This window comes from Medicago sativa, chromosome 3 (genome assembly GCF_051527215.1).
Source record: "Medicago sativa cultivar Bolivia chromosome 3, Bolivia_mono, whole genome shotgun sequence".
In the NCBI taxonomy this organism is placed as follows: Eukaryota; Viridiplantae; Streptophyta; class Magnoliopsida; order Fabales; family Fabaceae; genus Medicago; species Medicago sativa.
In genome coordinates this window covers 94379546-94401687 of record NC_140751.1, presented here as the reverse complement: position 1 = coordinate 94401687, position 22142 = coordinate 94379546, and the positions used below count along the sequence as shown (strand labels likewise).

The 22142-nt window shown below is 32.7% G+C and overlaps 1 protein-coding gene across 1 annotated transcript in view; it reads right to left on the bottom strand.

Annotated features, from left to right (window-relative positions):
• The window catches only part of ECA3 (endoplasmic reticulum-type calcium-transporting ATPase 3), a 28949-nt gene extending 8379 nt beyond the window's left edge, over window positions 1–20570 (bottom strand). Inside the window, exons 1-21 of the mRNA XM_085756144.1 lie at window positions 20436–20570; window positions 19571–19917; window positions 18562–18612; window positions 18382–18415; window positions 17683–17700; window positions 17065–17201; window positions 16691–16765; window positions 15648–15693; window positions 14713–14772; window positions 14534–14614; window positions 12464–12549; window positions 10658–10759; window positions 9428–9481; window positions 8940–9041; window positions 6346–6404; window positions 5504–5648; window positions 4206–4313; window positions 2713–2865; window positions 2522–2626; window positions 1931–2127; window positions 118–229 (exon numbers count right to left, since the gene is read on the bottom strand). Coding sequence (XP_085612270.1) covers window positions 118–229; window positions 1931–2127; window positions 2522–2626; window positions 2713–2865; window positions 4206–4313; window positions 5504–5648; window positions 6346–6404; window positions 8940–9041; window positions 9428–9481; window positions 10658–10759; window positions 12464–12549; window positions 14534–14614; window positions 14713–14772; window positions 15648–15693; window positions 16691–16765; window positions 17065–17201; window positions 17683–17700; window positions 18382–18415; window positions 18562–18612; window positions 19571–19603 — 1758 coding nt within the window. The 5' untranslated portion in view covers window positions 19604–19917; window positions 20436–20570. The remainder of the gene's footprint in view (window positions 1–117; window positions 230–1930; window positions 2128–2521; window positions 2627–2712; window positions 2866–4205; window positions 4314–5503; window positions 5649–6345; window positions 6405–8939; window positions 9042–9427; window positions 9482–10657; window positions 10760–12463; window positions 12550–14533; window positions 14615–14712; window positions 14773–15647; window positions 15694–16690; window positions 16766–17064; window positions 17202–17682; window positions 17701–18381; window positions 18416–18561; window positions 18613–19570; window positions 19918–20435) is intronic.
• Between the last annotated feature and the right edge of the window lie 1572 nt (window positions 20571–22142).

The window sequence follows — 22142 nt, the reverse complement described above, 5'->3', positions numbered from 1 at the left end:
CCTAAAAGTAAGCTAAAGAGAGCATTATAGAAAGAAGGAAAAAGATCATGAGGGTAGACATTGTTATAACTTAAAAACAAGATTTAAACCTTGTATTATATTGTAAATAGAGCATACCAATCCAATAAATGTGAGATCTTTCTCATCATCAAAGGATAGCTTCTGTTGATCTGAGGGCATCCACTTGAGGGCCAAAGCTAAGCATCTCAATGTTTCTTTTCCTGCAAAACTGCCCAACAAAATGTATGTTCACAACACATATGAAAGGGTGTTTGGAGAAGAGTTTAAAACCAAAAATGGATAGAGTAGAGGACAATAACAGCCAACAGACATTATTTACGTCTAAAAATTAGATCAGAATTCAAAATGGAACTGTATTAAGAATATAATATGCCAAAAACTGATTCGAGAAGCGTCATCACCCTAGTAACTTATGACAAACAAGAAAACGGAGTGTGTGACACTAAGGTCCTTTATGGTTGGCTTAATTACACTTCTTGTTCCTCTAATTTGGGATATTTACAATTTTGGCCACTAAAACTTTTTGAGCCAATTAAATTACTAAAAGTTAAGGAAATATGATCTTACTGTCGAATTCTCCCCGAAATACCTTAAATTTTTATTTTTTTTAATAATTGGGACTCGGTTATGAATTTAAAATTGAAATAGTTTTAAAAATTAAAAAATTTAGAAAAAGTTAAGAAAATTGCGAAGATTAAATGTGGGTTTATTTAAAGAGGGAAAGTTTCAATTTTAGTATAGGATTAAAGATTGATATTTTAATTAGTGCTTTTTTTTTTTGTTGATAAAATTAGTGAGTTTTAACTCAAAGAAAGATTGATATTTTAATTAGTGAGCTTTTCAGTCAAAGAAAGATTAAAATTATTTAATCAATTCAATTTGTAAAAAATTTGTAGATTGTGAGATTTTTAGAGTTTTACATAAGTAGAAAGGGATGAATCATGGATGGACTTGTAACAATTAAAAAGTTGAAATTAAAATCGCTCAAAAAGTTATTAAGGGACCAAAATCGCACAAAGTCAAAATCAAAGGAATCAAAATTATAGTTAGCGCATTATGTTTACACCAATTCTAACCAGATTCCTGCAATTGTCTAAAAACTTCAGACAACAAAAAAGTCCTCTTAGAGTCTTAGTTTGGTGTGTTCTCTTTTTCCAATTTCTTTAGTACAAAAATAAATCATAATCCTTTTCTCTATTTAGTATTGCTTCATTTTATTTTTATGTCCTTCATAATAAAAAAGGCCTTATTATAAAGGGTAACAAAAGGATCTAACCCTTTGTTTTTTGAACTAAACTAGTCCATCCATTATCTCCCTAAAAGGATAAAAAGATTCTCTTCTTTGTAGGCCGTAATGGTCGCATGTCACTTAAGTTGCAGAAGTCGCAGGATTATTTTTGTTGAAAATATCTTGGTACAAACACCACTAAGTGGAAGTGGGCGGACCCATGTCAAAGCTAGGTAAGACAGAGAACTGGTAAATTTCGAATTCAGGTTCAACAAGTTCAACAGGTTAGATGGGACTGTGAAATCAGGTGATGTGTAATTGTATCAAAATAAAAATTATACATAAAATTAAAATATATATGATTTCTAAAAAAAGAATACTAACAAATAATATTCAAAAACTTGGATTTTCAATTTGTTTCAATTTATAAGCTTTGTTTCAGATCTTAACTCACTGCTCCAGTACCCTGAACAAGGGATGTAGATTATATAACTAACGGACCCCTTACACTTTGCAAGAAATATGGGAATCAATTCCCTTGCAAGGAAAGCTGGTAAACCAGCAATGTTTTTAAGTTTTTCTTAATCTTGCCTATTTGGAATTAAGCCCAAAAAGGAAGGTAAAACCTAGACAAAACATAGTGTATATATGCAGAAAACATGATAAATGATAAAACCTAACCTGTTGAACTTGGAGTCTAGCTCTGCTCGAATATCAGCAGTGAGTGGCATGACGGAACCATCACCATTGCATAGAATGGTTGTACATTTAGAGATTATACTTTCTGGAGCACCCTTTGAGAATAAAACATGCAGCTGGTTCCGGCTGCAAAGAATACTCATCATTTTCCGATCTCGAGAAAATTCCAAAACATCTAACTGCAAAACATCAAGCTCAAAGAGTGAGAGTAAATACTGAAAGCCATAACAAACAATAGACATTCAGAATAAATTTGATATTAGTTGGATGAAATCTCACCCTTGGTAATCAAACTATTTCAATCTAGTTTATCTTACTTTGTTTTAGATAGTGCCCGGATTAGGTGTACCTGTCTACATTCATTGTGTATAATTTATTTTTTATTTGGGTTTGTGTGTTTCCTTGAATTTTACGGAAACCTCGCTTGTATAATAGTGTATTCAGATCAACTAGAAAGGCATGAAGAATATTTCAAAACCATTATTGATATTCTTCAATATTTTTACTTTCCTAAAGTATATGAATAGAAGAAAATAAATAGAAAAGAAAGGTAACAAACTTGCCGAACCACACCTTTCTAAATTGTTCCTCCCAATAGTGGTTACAGTAAGACGCACGCTCATGCTTGCTCAACATATTCAATGCTGACGGCATAGAATTATAACCAGGGAGACCGACCTAAAGATACAAATGACCCAGAAGTATACTTGAGTAAGGAAGGAGCTTCAAGCATAGGAGACTTGAGGAAAGGTACAAACACATACCTTTTCTACCAAAACACGTAGCGCTACTTCAGTTGACTCACCAATTTTTTCATATTTCCCTTTATCAGGATTATACTGCAGGGTTGATTCATTGCAAAGAGCAGAACACATTGCCATGTGAAGAAGACATTGCAATTGAGCCGGAGTGTCAAGCTGCAAAACAATCAAATGCCACATTGTTTTATATCAAAATAAATATGTATATACTTATGCATACACTCATTAAATTACATATGCTACAATATCGACTATAAATTCATGCTTTGCAACCATAGTTTTAAAAACCGGACCAGACCGGCCGGTCCAACCGGTCCGATCGTGAACCGGTGGTGTGGCCGGTTCGAGCCACATAATGGATCGGGCGTGCATTTAAACCGATGAGAACCAGTGTGGCTCGGCCAAAACCGGTGACTCGGCTGGTTTGGTGAACCGGACCGGGTCAATGCATCAGTTTTGATTTAAAAAAAAAAAAAAAAACTGGAAAATGGAAGAAAGTGAGACAATGAAGACGGTGTGCAGTGCAACAGTATATCTGAAGAAGGGAAAAAACAAAGAAGCAGTTGTATGAACTTGTTTGATAACATCAGAAATTTATTGGAATGAACTCAATCCAAAATATTAAAGAGGTGGTGAGATGGGTTAGAAATTTAATGAAAGAAACTTAATGAGTATCAAGCACGTGAGATATGAGAAGGGAGGAACAGAGAGACGGCGGCAGCACAACATGTATGGTTTTCTCACTTGTTTTGTCGTTTTTTACATTTGAGAAGACCTAGTCCTCTCCTGTGTTGTTTTCGGGTCAGCATAGTCCATGAGTCAAAAGCCCATTGCTTTTACTAGTCCAGTGCACATGTATCTTCCTGTTCTTTGTATAATCATATTCACGTTGCACTAACATATAATCCCTTGTAAAATAACTAATTAACATATAATAATAATAATAATAATATTCCTTCAAAAACTTGTAAAAAAAAATCCTTCAAAAACATAATAATAATAATAATAATAATAATAATAATAATCATCATTATTATTATTATTATTTCAATTATAATAACAAAATAATAATAAAACACTACCGAGTTATCTTAACGAGTCATCCGATTTAATCCGATTCAGTCGTGCGGTTCAACCAGTGACCTAGTGGTTCGACCAATGAACCAGTGACCCGATGACCTTACCGAGTCGATGACCGGTCCGGTTTTTAAAACTATATTTGCAACAATACATCACAGAACGGGCTCAATTTAATTCAGTCTTTACTTGAGCAAAAATATTTCCAAAATCAAGCAGTGGGGATGCCCGCCACAAAGGCATAAACACAACATATATAACACTCAAGATCCTTGATCGGATCTTTGATGAGGAAGTTAAGGCCCCTACTTTGAAAGAATTGCACTTTCATTATATTAGCTAATCACTTAGTTTCAAATGGGATGTGTTTTGCTTCTGCATGAATGCCTAAGTATAAGAAAGAAAGAAAGAAATCGTACCTGCACCCCTGCCTTGTCAAAGATTATACCTTCAGGTGCATATGTTGTTCCACTGACACCATATTCAGTAACAAAAGGACTACTTTTTGAAGACTCGACAACACATATCTGTACGTACAGAAACATGAGCAGGGCAAATGCAGGTCAAAGTTGCTACAAATATTCATACGTAAGCCTCAAGACAAAAATAAAGTAAAAAACAGGAGAAAAATATTCCCTAGAAAAGTTATGAAAAAGCATGGCAAGTATGACAGAAATATGTCATAACAAAATAAAGAATAAATATGTCACATGGAAGTTTCTGATAGACTAGGACACAAATATTTGAAATAATAGCGTCCATGAGTCATTCATGTACCAAAAACACATACAGATTGAATATACATGAAAGATACAGACAAAGCAACGTGTGTATCAATTGAGTATCACATTCTCAACCTGAGTATCAACCTGAACCTAAAAATATATGCATATTCCCCTGTATGCAGCAAGTGGTATCAATTCACTGAAATAGTACAGGACCCAAAGACTGAATGCTATAAATACCTTCAACATCTAACAGCAGCTTGCCTTTATTATAAGAAAGGACTATTGTGAGTCCATAAATATGTATCATGAATGTATCTGAATTTTTTAATTGAAGTTCAAAAAAGCAGTGACGGTGTATTATTTTATTTTTTTTGAAAACTTGGTATCCGATCCAAGGACTGACTAATCCGAGAGGATCAATCCCACCACCCACTTGCGGGGACTCCATTTAAAGCCAGAGCAAGCTCTGTATGGACTTGCCCACCGAAATTGGCACCAGAGGGAATCGAACCTGAGACCTTGAGAGGAGCAAACTCCAAGATCCCAAGCCAACCACTAGGCCAACCCAAATGGGTTATGACGGTGTTATTATTGATTTGAATGTTTCATGGAAAAAACTCAAAAAGTATCGATAAGTTAGGAAACAAAGCCAATGAGGACAGTAGGACCCCCTTGGATGATTGGACACTTGTGGCAATGCAAAAAATCCACAAAAAATAGAATAGTAAATGGATAAAGGTGAACGCATTAATGTTAATGGAAAATAGTAATAGTATTGGTTGTCCTATTGTAATGTCGAAGAAGTGAGATTCTTCTTGACGCTGGCACCAGCTAGCATTCTGTCTATCATGACTACTTGTAACTACCCATAATAACCTTTAGAGGTTAACACACCAGTATAAATATCAGGTGACTGTATTCCTTCGTTCAATCAATTCGGTTAACATTTTCTCAGAGCCCGAATCTATTAATTCTCAAGCAAAATTTACCTTCGCAACTGACATCATATTGGTAGTTAGAGTCCCAGTTTTGTCACTACAAATTACAGTGGTACAGCCCAAGGTCTCAACAGATGGCAAAGAGCGAACAATGGCATTCAACCTAGCCATTCGCTTGGTTCCAAGAGCCAAACACCTATTATTAAAGAAAAGTGATCAACACAATATAATTACGGAAAAAGAAAAGACGAGCATATTAAATTTTCGATACATCAAATATCTTCTAAAAAAATAATTCTAACATAGCATCTCAGAACATCAGTATAAGTTTACAGTACAAAGATTAGATATTTACCGCCTATTTAGTATGGTATTTAGAGTAAATCATGTGCCCTTTTTATGGGAATTTTCTTCACAATTATACCGATGTACTACTGCTTTACTCCATTATTTTTTTCTCTTTTTACTGCTTTATATTTTTTCTCTCACGTTAACAAATTCTTGTGATCCAAACTGGTTAAAGGTTAGTATAAATGAATTTCTTTTCTGATCGATGTAATGTAGATTCGACAAAGTTTTACATAGCAAAATGGATTTCTTCGGTTCATGTATTGTAGTCAACCTCAAGGAGTGTGATAAGGCATTTTTTGTGATCACTGTTGTTTAAATTTATCTCTTCGATGTCAAAAAAATCAACCAGTGTAAAAATTATAAATACCGCAACATCATCAATATAGTATAAACAACTAAAACAACATATTTGAAATGTGAACTCAAAAGTCAATATGAACAACCATGAGAAGCATCTATGTATACTTCACAATATATCAAAATTAAGTATTTCAAGATATCATGGATGTACGACAAACAACAAAGAAAAGCCATAGACTCACGTCGTTACAACAGCAGGGAGACCTTCAGGAATTGCTGCAACGGCCAGAGCAACTGCAATCTAGAAGGAATGTGATTATAAGTTAAAGATTTTCACGTTATGGAGACAATATATATGATTATTTAGAAAAATATAAGTCTCATATTGAAAAGAGACAATGTGTGAAAATAATTTATAAATAGCGACACCTCTCATGTAAGTCGGTTTTGTAAGGATGAATTAGGCTCAATATAAAATTTAAGGAAACCGTAGCTTATTTTTAATTAAGTAAACATGAAAATGAGGAGCTTTTGAAAAAGTAACTATAGGAACCTTTTTATGCAATTGCATGTTGCTTTGTCCATTGTCTCACAATCGATTCTTGTGGATGGGGGTAATCTAATTTCCTATGATATTTTATGCACATCTATTACCAGATCAAGAGACTACCTTCTAAAACGCCAAAAAATAAAAAAAGAAGAGACTAACAAGAATATATATTGTACTCCCTCCGGTCCTTAATAATAATATAAGGTAAAATTACAAATAACAAAGACCAAGGAACATATTTAATGCTACAAAAATTAAACTATCATTCGGAATATACCCCCAACAATAAATCTTGTATATCAATTATGAGAGTTTCTTGGAGAACATAAATCTCATATTAAATAGGGGTATAAAAAGAATTATAGCAATAAATACACTTTGGAATGAGTATCTTTTTCTTATAAAAAGGACCAAAAAACACAAAAATTCTTATAAATAGGACCGGAGGCAGTATTTTTTTAAGAAACAATATAAATTGTTGATCATATATTATTATGTTCAGTTAAAAAAATATAATATCAGCACACAAAAAAATATAATATTATGTATGTTTTTGACATAACAAAACCATTCATAAATATAAACATCAAAATTTACATTAATAAATTTAAGGGATAATTACACTCACCTCCCTTGAGTTTTTAACCAAATGACGCTGACACCCCCTCTAGTTTTAAAACATACACTAACCTCCCTTAAGTTTTCATCAATTAGACAAACAACTCCCTTCTATATTAACACTGTTAATTGTGTTAATATTCTGTTAGTTTTTACAATCAGATATGTCTGTTAACTTGATTGTGTGTAAAGGGACATACTTTGCTAATTCTAAAGAGAGGGTCAAGAGGATGACGATGGGAGAGACTTTGCCAATTCCAGAGAAAGAGTCGCAATTGGAACAATGAGATGTATATGTATTTATAGATAGACGATAGAGAGAGGGGGATTGAATAAAATCAATCCAATTGGTGCTAAAGAATGAATAGTTAAATATACACATGAGAATGTATTAAATGGCTCCAATTTTGGCTTTGAAGGAGGATGCAGAGGTTCTAATTGAAATTGAGTGTATCTTCAAATGTGAGCAAATGATTAAAAGAACTGCGCTAACACTTGAGACAGATGAAGGAAGATGTATGGGTTATAACTCAATAAAGAGACAAATTAATGAATTACTCAATTTTTGTAATATATGTTTTGTGATGCTGGTATTGTATCGTTGGATTATGAGAGATTGTTGGGCATCCACATCTCTCGATTTTTTCGGAGAGGTTGGATATGTATCATGGATAACGTATGAATTTGTTAAAAGTTAACAGAAATTTAACATTGTTAACAAGGAAGGGAGGTGTTTGTCTTTTGATGAAAATTTAAGGGAGGTTAATGTAAGTTTTAAAACTAGAGGGGGTGTCTTTGTTATTTTGATAGAACTTAGGGGAGGTGAATGTAATTTTCCCTAAATTTAATGATATATATATAGGAGTTGCTAACATACACACACTTATTTTTTAGAAGGTGTGTTTTAGCAACATTCACCTTAAGGTGTGTTTAACAACTTTTTAGTTATATCTTTGCTAAAACACACCTTAATAAAAACTAGTGGGTGTATCCTAGCAAACCCCATATATATAATACTATAAATAAATTTATTATAATTTACAAATAATAAAAAAAAAATTGAAATACTATAACACATTTAAAATCTTTCTTTATTTTAGAAAATGACTATTTCTGAACAAATCATTTAATATATCAAAAACTCTTATGAAATTGATAAAAAAAGAGTAATTATTTCTCCAAATTAATTGTTTAGTAATTGTACTATTAAAAATTCATATATTTTATCAATAAAGACTATCCAGGCATCAAGACCAATAGTATTGGGTGTGTGGAGGTGTATATTAGACTATTATCAAAAACCTATGTCCCACATTGTAAAAGGATTAGGCTAAAAAGTACTTTTATAAAGAGTGAAACCTCTCACCTTAGAAGCTAGATTTGTAAGGATGAGTCAAACCCAATATAAAATACCTAATAATGATATATTCTTTTTATTTAAAAGCACATGTTATAACTAAAAACAAACCAAACCAAACCAAAGAGGGATTAGGCATAAATTAAGTATACAATAATGCAAAACAATGCAAGACTCCAATATATGATGCCTGTGAAGCTTGCATAACAGAATATACAAGGGTAAATAGAAATCTTCATACATTGCAGAGAACAATACAGCTAATAAAACTCCCAAATAAATTTGAAAGTAAATTAAATTTCAGAACAAACCTTAAAATAATGAATTGCCCCGTGCACAAAACCACCATGAGAAGGGTCACGAAAGTGACCAATATTTACAATCCAAACCAACACGCATATCCCCGCAATAACCTGTAACACGTAAATATAGGAACCACCATCAGAATTCAAAATATGTGAATGGTGGGTTCACAGTAAAATGTTGAGCAATAAAAACATGTCATACGAAATGTTCCATCAATATATTTTATTTACTGAAACATGACAGTTTCTAATTGGAAAAACGAGGTCCCTAAATGGAAATTTCATTTCAATCAAAAACATTACTTGCGCATCTTCAAAAGAGCTTTATATTAAAAAGTAAATCTTGGCTAAAATAAGGTAACTAATTTGCTGGGCTTAAAATACAAACATTGTATAGCTTATCAGATATAAATTATAATAAAAAAATGCAATAATCCCCAAAAGAGCAACTGATAGGTTTGAAACACAGCAAAATCAGATAACTTATAAATCACCTTGGCCAAAAAAGTGCCAAACTCATCCAGCTTCTTTTTCAATGGTGTCACCTCCTGCAACCAATCATAGAAAAAAGTGCAAATGCTTCAGATGTGTTTCTAACAATTCAAAGTAATATGTTCTTTTCCATGGGTCAGGAAAAGAACACAGATGCACACATATTGCATGTTAGAACATTCTGACCAATTAAACAAGGTTCCCTGATTACCACAGTAATAACTGTATGTACATTCTGAAGGTAAAACATAGTTACGTTGTTAGACCTCTAAAATGACTACCTGCGAAATGACAATCCCTGACCATACCAATACTTATATTAGTGGTAGAAACCAGGTTGGATGAGATAGTGAAGGAAGTGTAAATAAAGATTAGAGAAAACTGAAATTTAATATTGATAAATAACTGTGACTTAATCTTAAATTTTATACAAGAGCATTTATTATCTACCTATACAAGATTGCTAACAGAAACTAACTCCTAACAAATTAACAGGCTGAGAGCTGACTAAGAATCAGCTGAGTCGGTATGACCACACGGCAGAGGCTGCAAAGACACAGACTAATAGTGTTCATACAACAACAATTAGAAATATCAAATTTACCAGCAAAAAAAAAAAAACACTTTTCTCCATAGATTTATACACCACCAACTAGGCTCGTTTAAAATCCCAAATAACTCGCCAACATTAGGATTCTGTCAAACCTTTCCTCTGATTTCATCTGAAACACTAATTTCACACCCAACATTCCAGCAAACACCAATGGAAGCCAAATCTAGGCTTCCTCAAGCAAACATCATACCACACAAGACTGTCTGTCCACATTTAAATTCCTTATGCAGTATAACAACCCCAGTAACATTGAATAATACAAACAAGATTATGTAAATTATCTAGACATTGCACAATTAAGCACCGTTTCATGATGTTTGTAATTAGGATTTCCAATTATGATATCACAATAATTAGCAAACAATTCCACCTTTTCAATTATAATCACCAACGAACCACCCAACCCATATATGTACAAGACCAGCACTTTCCTAATTGAATGTGCATGGAAGAGAAATTTAGTGTGCGTGTGTGTTGAAGCATCATTTCAGTTGATGCCCACAAAGGAAATCAATCAAAACCTAAACTATTATCAGAATGTCTGCAGACAAAAAGCGCATGCAGTAATGATATTTTTACAACAGCAAAAGTATCCATGTGAGGGAAATTCAACGCTTACATCCTCTGTTTGCAACATTGAATCACGTATGCTTCCCATGGCAGTGTTAGGACCAACTCCCACCACAACAGCTCTTGCTCTACCAGCAACCACAACTGTTCCCTGACAGTCAAAATGAACTCTTATATAGGAGAAAATAGACAGAATTAGGAGAAACAACGTTGATTCAAGGGGCAAAAGGATTCCAGTTTACAGGAAACAGTGCACTTCATTCTTTCCTAGTTTTGAACAGTTATCAATTCCGAAAGCAGAGAGGAACAAACAACCACAAAAATGCTATAGCGAGCAAGCATAGCGGGATGACCGTTATTCTTAATTTTTTTAATATATATTTTTAAATATATGTATTGTTATTCTAAATTTATACATAAATGTCATAATATTTTCTAAACTATATTAGTAAAATTCATTGGTAAATGACACCATACCAAATTATCTACAAGAATAGGGAACTATCAATTAGATTATGATAAAATATCTTAAAATATATTTATATTATATTCGGACCCCTTCCCGGACCCTGCGTATGAGGGAGCTTTAGTGCACCGGGTTGCCCTTTTTATATTTATATTATATTCGAGTATCTTAGTTTATCTCATAGGACCCATTTCTAATCTTAGAGTCTCTTTGTTTATTTCCTAGGATCAATTTATAATTTTAGAGTATCTTAGATTATTTCTTAAGATTATTTTTCATATTACTTAAATATTATTATGATTCGTTTTCGGATTCCCCTATTTGTTTAGGATTAGGAGTCAGGTATCCCTATATATAGGGATTAATTAGTGTTTAGTCTTTTGTGTTAAGTTACTATCAAGTTATTAGTATACAATTACTTATCAATCATACTACCCCCATAATCATACGTATTATCATTTGGGGCCTCCTATTGCTCATTGGATTAAGTGTAATATTAATGTGACTGCTAGAGGTTGCCCTGATCTTGCTGTCTGTGGTCGTGTCTTTAAGAATAGCAAGGCTAGGAATTCGGATTGCTTTGCAGTTAATCTTGGTATTACCACTTCATTCAATGCTGAATTAACTGGTGTTGTGGTTGCCATTGAGACTGCTTTGAAGAAATGTTGGCCTGCTTTGTAGTTGGAAACTGACTCTCAGTTAGTCACTCTTGTCTTTAAGTCCCCTAATATTGTTCCTTGGCAGTTAAGAAACAGATGGAGAAGCTGCTTGGAGAAAACTAGACTTATGACTTTCCTTATCACAAACATTTACAGAGAAGGCAATCACTGTGCAAATAGCATTGCAGCTACTTGTTTTCATATTTCTAACATGTTGTGGATGGATAGCATTCGGTCTGGTGTCACTGGAGATTTCTTTAGGAATATGCTTGGTCTGCCTGAGCATAGATTTACTTAGTCATGTTTAGGTTTTTTTTAGCATTATAGTCATGTTTTACTTTTGCACTGCACTCTTTTTCCCTTCATCGAAGTTTTATTCCACCGAGTTTTTCTGATAAGGTTGTTAACGAGGCATTTACTTTTAGTCTTAATGCCTGTTCCCTTGGGTTTTGGTCAAGTACCCCCAAGTTGTATCTTTCCTATTTTTATCTTATTTAAGAGTGATGCAGATGATAGATGGCAGCTATGGGGTGCCAACATAGTTGGGGTGCCATAGCTGTCTTGTGATGCCCTGCTCTCTTTTTTGCTTAAAAAAAACCTCATCTATGTCATAAATGATTGCTAATTGGCCTTATAATAGCCAATCCACTAGTCATAAAAACATTTTATAAGCATATCATTCACAGGGTATTGAATAAAGGATGGAATAAACAGGATGGATAAATCGTACCGAGAACAAAATATTTGTTTTGTCCTGGTATACCGCATTTGCTGCTGTGGTAGTTTTAAGTTCTTTTTCCACTGAGCTGCTCTCACCTACAATAGGAAATAAACGGACCACCCAACATACCAATTAGATGCCTCTTAATGATATATATAGTTAAAGAAGCAAGAAGCCCTTGCATTGTACAAGCTTTTTAAAGCAAAACTACAAGTTAAAAGAAAAGGAAAAATTGAATTTTTAAAAGATATACACATAAATTTACATTTAAAATTAACAAATCATGACATTTTTTTATATTGATAACTGAATTCTTATGATTTTAAAATGAATAAGAATATTTATTAAAAAAAGGAAATATTTCATGTAAAACAAACATGTTGTCGTGCAGCACATTGAGAGGGAGAGTAAGTTAATGTTTGGTGTGTCATAAAAATCGATATATTCATACACATGCAAGTATTATAATAGGTCACATCAGACAAAACTGTGACTTAAATGACTCTAGCCTATTTCTGAAGAGATTACAATCCTGGTCTATTTATGTAACAGAAAACTTTTTGAAGCCTGGTCTATTTATTTAGAGGCCTACTTTGCAAAACAACAACAATAATAATACTTCAAAAACAAAAAATAATTAGCCCAACAAGCCTTTGCGCTAGAAAGATAGACCATTTAATATGCCAAAAAGTTATATAATAATAATAATAATAATAATAATAATAATAAAAATAATAATACTAATAATAATAATAATAATAATAATAATAAGAGGAGGGATATATTGACTCCAAGAGTAAGTCAATTGAGTTACTAGAAATCACTACCCTCCATTTATTTTAATCTAATGGTCCTAATTAATTACTAATTCATCTTATGTGAGTACTACTTTAAGCAATCATTCCCTTGCCTATGAACCTGCTCGTTTCTTTCCGATCCATTCCCTTCCCAATTGCTTGAGCGCAACTATACATGACTTTATCAAATTAGTAGGTTCGGTGCTTTCTGATTTTGCACAACAAGATTCCACAACCCGATCAACCATTGGATTGTTTTTCTGCATCTTGCAATTGTTCTATGTTTCAATTGCTTCGATCAACCAATCACACACTTGCTGCCAATTTATGTATAATATTGTTTTAATCCAATTCTTCAATTTTTTGTTAATCTCCTCTGTTGAAGAAAATTATTGAAGATTTGTCAGATTTTCGCTGCCTGTTCATCGATCTATTTTGGTGTGGTGATGATCGGAATCAAAATGGATTGGAAACAATCGCATGAAGCAGGTTAACATAGGCAATGGAATGATTGAGTAAAGTAGTAACACGTGAGATGAATTAGTAACTACTTAGGACCATTAGATTAAAATAAAACGGAGGGTAATGATTTGGAGTAACTCTATTGACTTACTCTTCGAGTCAATATATCCCTCCTCTAATAATAATAGTAATAATAATTAGTTTAGATTATTAAATTAAATAGGTCAGTCCATCCAGACCAAAGGTCCTTTTAAAGTAAAAAAAATTCTAGCCATTTAAGCCAAAAGAGATTTTTAAAATGTAAGTTCATTTAAAAGGTGAGGCTGAAGAAGCCTAATACAAGCCAAGCTATAGGTCGCTAATAAAACCATCTAGCCATTCCAACCAGCATTCACATGTAGCATTACATATATATGTACAGAACATGTTTCTTTGCATGCATAAGAGTTTCCATGAAAATAAAAAGACTCGCTAAATAAGACACTGTTAACAAAGAGAAAACAATCAATTGGATTACTAGAGTATAAGTAATCCAAACAGACAGGCCAAAATTGTTATGGGATTTTCAACAAGGATAAGAGCAAATAGCACCAACAACAAGAAATGTGGTTACCTACAATACTTCTCTTAGACTGGATTCAAACAAATCAAATAAAGCAATATCAATAAATTGACGAAATTCCTTCTAGTGTCAATACATGGCTATGTGGTGCAATTTCACATTTTTCAGATACATCAAAAGTAATTGGAAATAATCCCAGTTGGAAACATTTAGTAATTCTGTTCACAAAGTATAAGATACATAATAAACCAGGCATACCTGTAAGAATAGCTTGATCAACACGTACTTCATTACTTAGCATCTCAATCATCTTCATATCAGCAGGAATTTTGCACCCCACTATTTAATTCATAGCCAAAACAAAATCAACTTTCAGCATTCCAGATTCAGATACTCAAATAAAACAGTTTGTTTTAGGTACTGCATAACCAACTCACCAGAAACTTCCACAATATCCCCAGGAACAAGTTCCGTTGCAGGAAGTATGGAAAAACAACCTGCAAGAAATAGACTTCCATACTTCAAATTTTTGTATGTCCTGAACTAGCTTTAACCAATTATTTAAAAATACCCATAATCTCATCATGCCAAATGGAAGAAACACAATGATTTGAAAGCACGGATTCTAATAATCAAAACACGCTTTGGGAAAGGGGATTGCAAGGTTTGAACACACACACACACACACTCCCCAAGTAAATCCCCCAACTATCCCAAGCGAACATTAAAACTCTTCACGAATGTTTTTTCTGTTTCTTTGTTTCCATTCTTTTTTAACTTTTTCATATTGGATTGGGAAGTAGAGTAGGTGCATTTTCTGTGCTCTTTTTACTGTTCACCAATCACAATTCAACACATTGATGGTGTATTTAATAGAACAATGCCTCAATTTTGCCAGGATAGAAATGATAAATAAAAAAAGGCAACAACAACAATAAATCACTGTAAAATTACTCCGTCCTTTATTTAAATAAAGATTGTGATTATAATGCATCAATTATACAGAGCAAAGACACCCTCTGATTAAATTTCTTTCCCCCTACCCACTCCCACACCCCAAGACAAAAGGAAGAAGCATCGAAAATACTAGACAATGTGAAAACAGAAAGAAAAAAAAATTACTAACCAGTTTTTTTTAGTCAAAAGCCTATCCATCAAGATCGGATTTTTTTCCCATAACTACCACTACTAGCAAGGTATTTTACAAAGAAAAAAAATGTGGAGAAACAAACTGCGCAGTAGCATTACAGGTTAATTATTACAGAAAGGCAACACCAATTAACATCAAACAAGTCACACTCAATAAAATGCATCAAACGATTGTACTACTCATGATACAATAAAATCAGACAAGTATAGAAGTTTTTGTTACCATTTCGCAAGACAGTTGCCACATCAGCTTGATAGGCACGTAGCTCCTAAGACAAAACAATGGAAATAGATGAAAGTATGCTCGGCTTGAAACAACAAACATATGAGAAATCCACAATAAAACTGACTTTCTTGTAAACAAGTTTTGATTAAGCAAGCAAAAAAGTTAACAAACAAATTAGAAAAAAAAGAATAAGCTATTGTTATGCAATGAAGGATAAGGTCGAATAGTGTAAGATTTGATGAGATTGTTATACTACATAGTTTTTGATGTTATATTGCACAATATCCGGTAAGGTATAAGAGAAGACTATCCAACATTTAATTATGTGTTGTAAGATTGGATAAAATAATTAACATTTATACATAATACATTTTATGGATATACTAGAATTACATAAATATGATATGTTATATTTACTTTTGGAGGAATAATACCCTAAATTATAGAAGAAAAAAAACACAACCAATGTATACATTTAATTAAAAAGAAAAAAAATTGTATAAAGATTATAAAACTATAACAAAATTCAATAGTTAATGACAATATTTATTGGATAAAAGGAGGGAGCAGAGCTTCCAAGTGAGTGACAAATTTAACAAGCTCTTGCAACAGTATTGAATTCTCAGAATAGTCTACATACAGCTTGTGTGTTGTAATAATTCTATGGTCAAAATAAACTATTTTATAATTAATTTAAATTTACAAGGTATACATCAAAACCCAGTCACGTCTAAATCCCACACCTCAAGATTTGATCAAATTATCCATCAGTTTCATGTAAAAAGAATGTAATGAATAAGTTTATAAAAAGGATGTGATGAATAAGTTTATAAAAGGTTGTAATGAATAAGTTTAGAGAATACAGTACAATTGATTGAGTCATAAAGTACTATTTAAGTTTATCTTCTCAAGCCTAATACGTCATACCAAACAAGTCTTTCGCCATAAATTTGGGATAACTAATGCAAAATTGGTGAAATTTTTATATACAAAATCATTATAGGCAAATTTGTTTTGAAAGCTAAATTTTTCAAATATACCTCAAGAGCTTTTTCAGCATTTGTTTCTGTGATCACTCCCACAGCTGCATTCGCAGCCAATATCATCAGAATAACCTGCACATGCAATGAACTTCTTTTATCAGAAAACTTGTACGGCACTGAAACTAATTGACTAATCCAAGATCCACATATGATGAGGATAAGGACACGTAGCATCGTACATGTTAACTCTACATATGCAAAATAACTCAATCAGCTCATTTTCTACAGCTGCTACTTAAAGGGTGCAGCTTTCACATCTTTGTGTAAAAATATTATGAAGGCATGAGCCAATCAAAGAAAATGATTCTTTCTCTGAATAGAACCGTCCACAAAAAAATTAAACACAACACATAAGTGCACATCAAACTTACAGAAGGCTCCAGAAATGCCATCAAGCCTGTTTCACCATTAACTAATGCCAGAATAAATGATATAAGAGTAGCTGCAATCAGTATCTTCACAAGCAAATCATCAAATTGCTTCAAAACCAATTTCCAAAACGGAGCTCCTGCATTTCAAAATTTACAGGAACTAATTAGTTGCAACAAGAATCAATTGAGCATGAGGTTTGTTACACATGGAACAAAACATTACAGTACGGCAAATGCAACAAAATGAACAGGACCAAGAACTCTGAATGCCTTAATCATATGAGATGAGGTTCATTACAGTGGTAGTACTATCATTAATAGGTTTTTTGGATGACCCTCAAATTGCTTACAACCACAACAGTAAATATAAATTAACTTATTTTTTATAACTTGCACAGCCTTGACTAGCCAGTAAACAACTACCCGTCTATCAAAGACTAACATTCCCATCTATCATATGCAATATTGAAGTGTATTGGTAAATATTGTCAATGAGATCAAATGCAAATCACAATGTGGATATACAGAACAATAAAACCATTAAGTTACCGTACATCACGTAATTTTTATATTTACAAAAAAAAAAAAAAAAGTAGGGTACAAACACCATATACTTACTTTGATCTTCATGCAGCACTGTGTAGCAAGCGGATACCATGCAGCAAGAGAAAATGAAAGAAGTGTTAAGAGAGACCAATAAAATAGTATCAAATTGAATACTTGAATAAAATAAAAATAGTGGGAACATATGCATAAGATAAACTTCCTTACACTGTAACATGCAATATTTTAGGGATTCAAAATACTTAACTTTAAATTACGGTGATTTCATTGAATTTTTATTTTTCCAGGATTTACTTCGCCTTAAGTAAGGAATTTTGAAATTTCACTTCTCTTTTGTAACATTGCTTATTGAAACATACTGTGTGTAATAATTATGTAAACAAGGGATTTTATAAATGAAGGGAATTCAATCACTTCATAACCACAAAAGTTTTTGAAAATGAAGGGAATTTTCAATTAAAGCAATTTAACTCCCTTGTATTTTCTTCAAAAAAAAAAAAAAAAAAACTCCCTTGTATTTTAAATTCTTTCAAATTTTAAAATACCATATCCCAGCTCACCCATTAATACTGGGTTCAATAGTCTGTTTTTTTTCCATCTCATGTGCCATCAATATAAACTAGGTCGTTACATCATACACTAATACAAATTCATTTGATTATAAAACCATGTTCTTTGATATCCCTTGTCAATAAACCACAAATTACTGGAGGAAAAAAATGAAACAAGTGAATGGACCTATAGAAGGCATACCGTTTGTACCATAAAGTCTACCATGTTGTGCTACCTGGAAAAAAATGAGAAAAAAAAATAATAATTTGGAACCACTAACATATGATTGAGCATAAAAGAAGATAAGGAAAATCCAAGTACTCCTAAATCTAACTTAACCCCCAAAAAAAAAAAAAGGAAAAGAAAAGAAAACTGAAGTACCTGAGTGTCGGATAAACCCTTTGTTGGGTCCACTCCAAAGAAATCAAGGACCTAATCAACCAGAAAGAAAAAAATAATAATAATAACCATTGCTATCCATAGGCATGTTCTAAATATAATAAATAGGCGAATCATCATTTTGGTCCTTGAAATTGTAGGTGTAGGGCAATTCAGTCTTTCAAATTTACAAAACAGTTGGTACCTAAAATTGTAAATCAATATTGATGTAGTAGTCTCTCTGTTGTATCATAGATACTGAGTTGGAGCATGTTTCTAAAATTTTGTTTGAAGCTTTCAATGATCTATGTTTTACGATCAAGATTGACAGAAGAACTAAATTGATTAATGACCTTCAATTCCAGGAACCAATTAGCCATTTCGTTAATTTGGGGGGACCAGGTTGTCCGACCACTACAATTTTGACGACCAAAATGGTGATTCACTCTAGTAAATTGGCTCTAATAATCTCAGTACAAGCCAGTATTGTCAAATATTGGCCATGGAAGATATCAGCGGTGGGTTTTTGGCTTTCTGACATGGCCAGTTTTGTGAAGGATGGCGATGCTCGGATATGGAGGCACCACATGTCGGCCGGTATGGCGGGTTTTTGGCTCTCCGCTATCGACAATATTGGTACAAGCCAAATCATAGTTGTGGAGAATAGAGACACAAATTGATGCAGAATTTTCAAATGAATTTCCAAGAAGGTCACGGAGAGAAGTCTATCAACATTATGACATTGCGTGTTTATAAAAAAAATCTACTTCTGGCTTCTTCAAAAAAAAAAATATATCTGCATCTGAGAGCACTAGGAATTGTGCAAGGTAGAGATACCAAATCACAGGCCGCACAATATAAAACATCCAATTTCACATTCTAAGCATCTAGTGAGTTCATATTTTATATTAAAAAAAAAAAGAATATTGCTTCCAGATTTACTTTCTGAATTTACAATAGGACTTTGTGGTTTTAGCAGCAATCGAAAGGTGTATAAGCAGTAGGAATTTACCTCGGGAATAGATCTAGCAAAGGCTTCATCCATGATTGTAGGATTGGATTGAAGATAAGAGCCTCGGGAACTGGGCTTTTTGTTGCTTGAAGTTTCAAATGGAAAGATAGATAGAATGTGCGGGTGTCATGCCCAATTCTTTCTTAATTCTTAGTCTCAGTGGCTAAGTGTCCCTCTGGCGCCTACTAATGTGGGGAAGCACAGCCTTTATAATAAAGCAATGCCGTATTGGACCTATTCCATCCCAGTTGTTTTGGGATTTCTAGAGCTCGATGCCAATGAACACAACCTGACACTTGGAATATAATAGCATGCACTAGAAGACCCTTGGAAGTACACGTTGAGCTCTGCCAGCAACAAGTAGTGCATATATAAGATTAAACTTCAATATAAAACTAACTTATAATTCATATGCAAATACCTAAACCTCCTTCTAAAATATTCAGTTTCTTCATAACCTAAAACCTAATGCAAAACGATGCGAGGCAACTGAGTTTGAAAAATGAAATAGCAATCCAGCATAATCTCAAGTTAAACCATAAGTACTGCAATCAAGTCATGCTAATAACCTTTTTTCTGTATGGAACTCAAACTACATTCAACTTGATTAATCATTTATTGTGTTTTGGATTAGTTGAGTTTCTTTAAACCAAAAATATCCCTAAACAATAAGAGATCTACTAATCCATTTATTTTTCTTTCTTTCCATTGCACAAATTACTCTACTTCAAAATGAACATGAAACACAAATTCATTAATAAAAACAGAACATAATTTGATTCAGTGATTAAAGCAATGGAGAAATTCATGAACAAATCTAAAGAATGAGGGGATAAAATTGATGACAGTGAGAAGAGTTTCAAACCTCAATTGACGACCAGCTTGGCTTGCCGGAGTTGCGATTTCTGGAATGGAACGGAAGAAATCGCAGCGGCGGAGAAAGGTAGTTACGATCTGTGGTCCACGTGATGCGGTGGTTTTTGCTGAGAGAGTGAAGCGTGAGTGAGGGACAAAGGTGGTAGTGGAAATGTAGATTTGTGAATGCCAATTACCTCTCTAGACTCTTACCGGGTTTCTTCACCGCGGAGGAGGAGTTAGAATTTTTACGCGGGTCCCACTTTTTCCTTATTTACTCCACTCGAATATAAAAATAAAAAATAAAAATTAATTAATTAATTTGATTTAAAAATTGAATTAGATGCCCACAAGTCATAGCTCAATCCAAGAGTGTTTAGATAAGATAACATGTGTTTCTTTTAATTTAACCAAAGTCTTATGTTCGAATTTTGTATTGGGTATGCAACAACGTTAAAGCCATTTAGGTCCTACAATGCTCGAGGGATTAGTCTCATAACTCAACTTTGATCGAAATTCAAACTTTGACCCCTTCACTTGTATGGATGTGTTTAAATAATTTTTTTTTTTTTTAGGAAATGTTTGAATGGTTATTTGTTATTTTGTTTATGTACAAAAGAAAATAATTAAATCAGGTACATCTATTTTGTTTCTTTAAAAAGAAAAATAATCTATTTTATTTTCACATATCAAACTTGCCTAAAAAAATACTTTCATATATAAACTATCTATCTAACAAAGAAATATAGTAGCATTTTTGCCCTCTAATAAGGGCATTTCAGTAATGAACGTGCATTATGAGGGCTTTGTTTCAGTAACAAAGAAATATAGTAGCATTCTATGTTTAATTATTTGATTTAAGGTCATATTCTAACTTTCATATATCAACTTGCCTAAAGAACTTTCATAAATCAATTATTTATCTAAATAAGAAATATAGTAGCATTTTTATCCTTCAATGAGGGCATTTCAGTAATTAACAAAATCAAGCGCAATATGAGGTCTTTGTTTCGGCCGAACAAGCTTCATCTATCTCTAGTGGCTAATCTTATTGTATAAATACTATATTAGGCGTAATTTGTTCCAATTTTTGCATGATTAGATGTTTTTTTGCAACATTTGGTCGTGAGTTCAAATCTTGTTGACTCTATTTTCTGTATTTCTAATGCATTTTTAATTCTTATTCACAAAAAAGTTCTTGCCAAGACTATAAATATTGCTCATAAGGTAGAATTTAAGAACAATGAAACTACTAGACCATATAACAATTTGTGCTTGCAAAATGAAACAAATTATTTATGAATTTTGCTCTCCACCCAGCACATTTTGCTCGCACCCTGCAGTCATGCCCAAAATGCTCCTGCGCTAGTTAACTTGCGCAAGTGTAAATTAATGTGCATGTTAAGTAACGCTGTGCAAGTTAAGTGGCGCAAGGCTACTTTTTTTTAAATTTATTTACTATTTTCAAATTATGTTGTTAACTTTATTCAAAATTATTTTGTTTATATTAACTTTATTTAAATTGTGTTATTTTCTTAACTTTATTAACTTTATTCTAAATTATTTTATTAACTTTATTTTGAAATTATTTTGTTTGCATTAATCTAAATTATTTTCTTAATTTTATTCTAAATTATTGATTCGATATTATTCTTTAAATTAATACAAATATAAATAAAGGTAAATACAACATTAGAAACTAAAAGCAAATATAAAA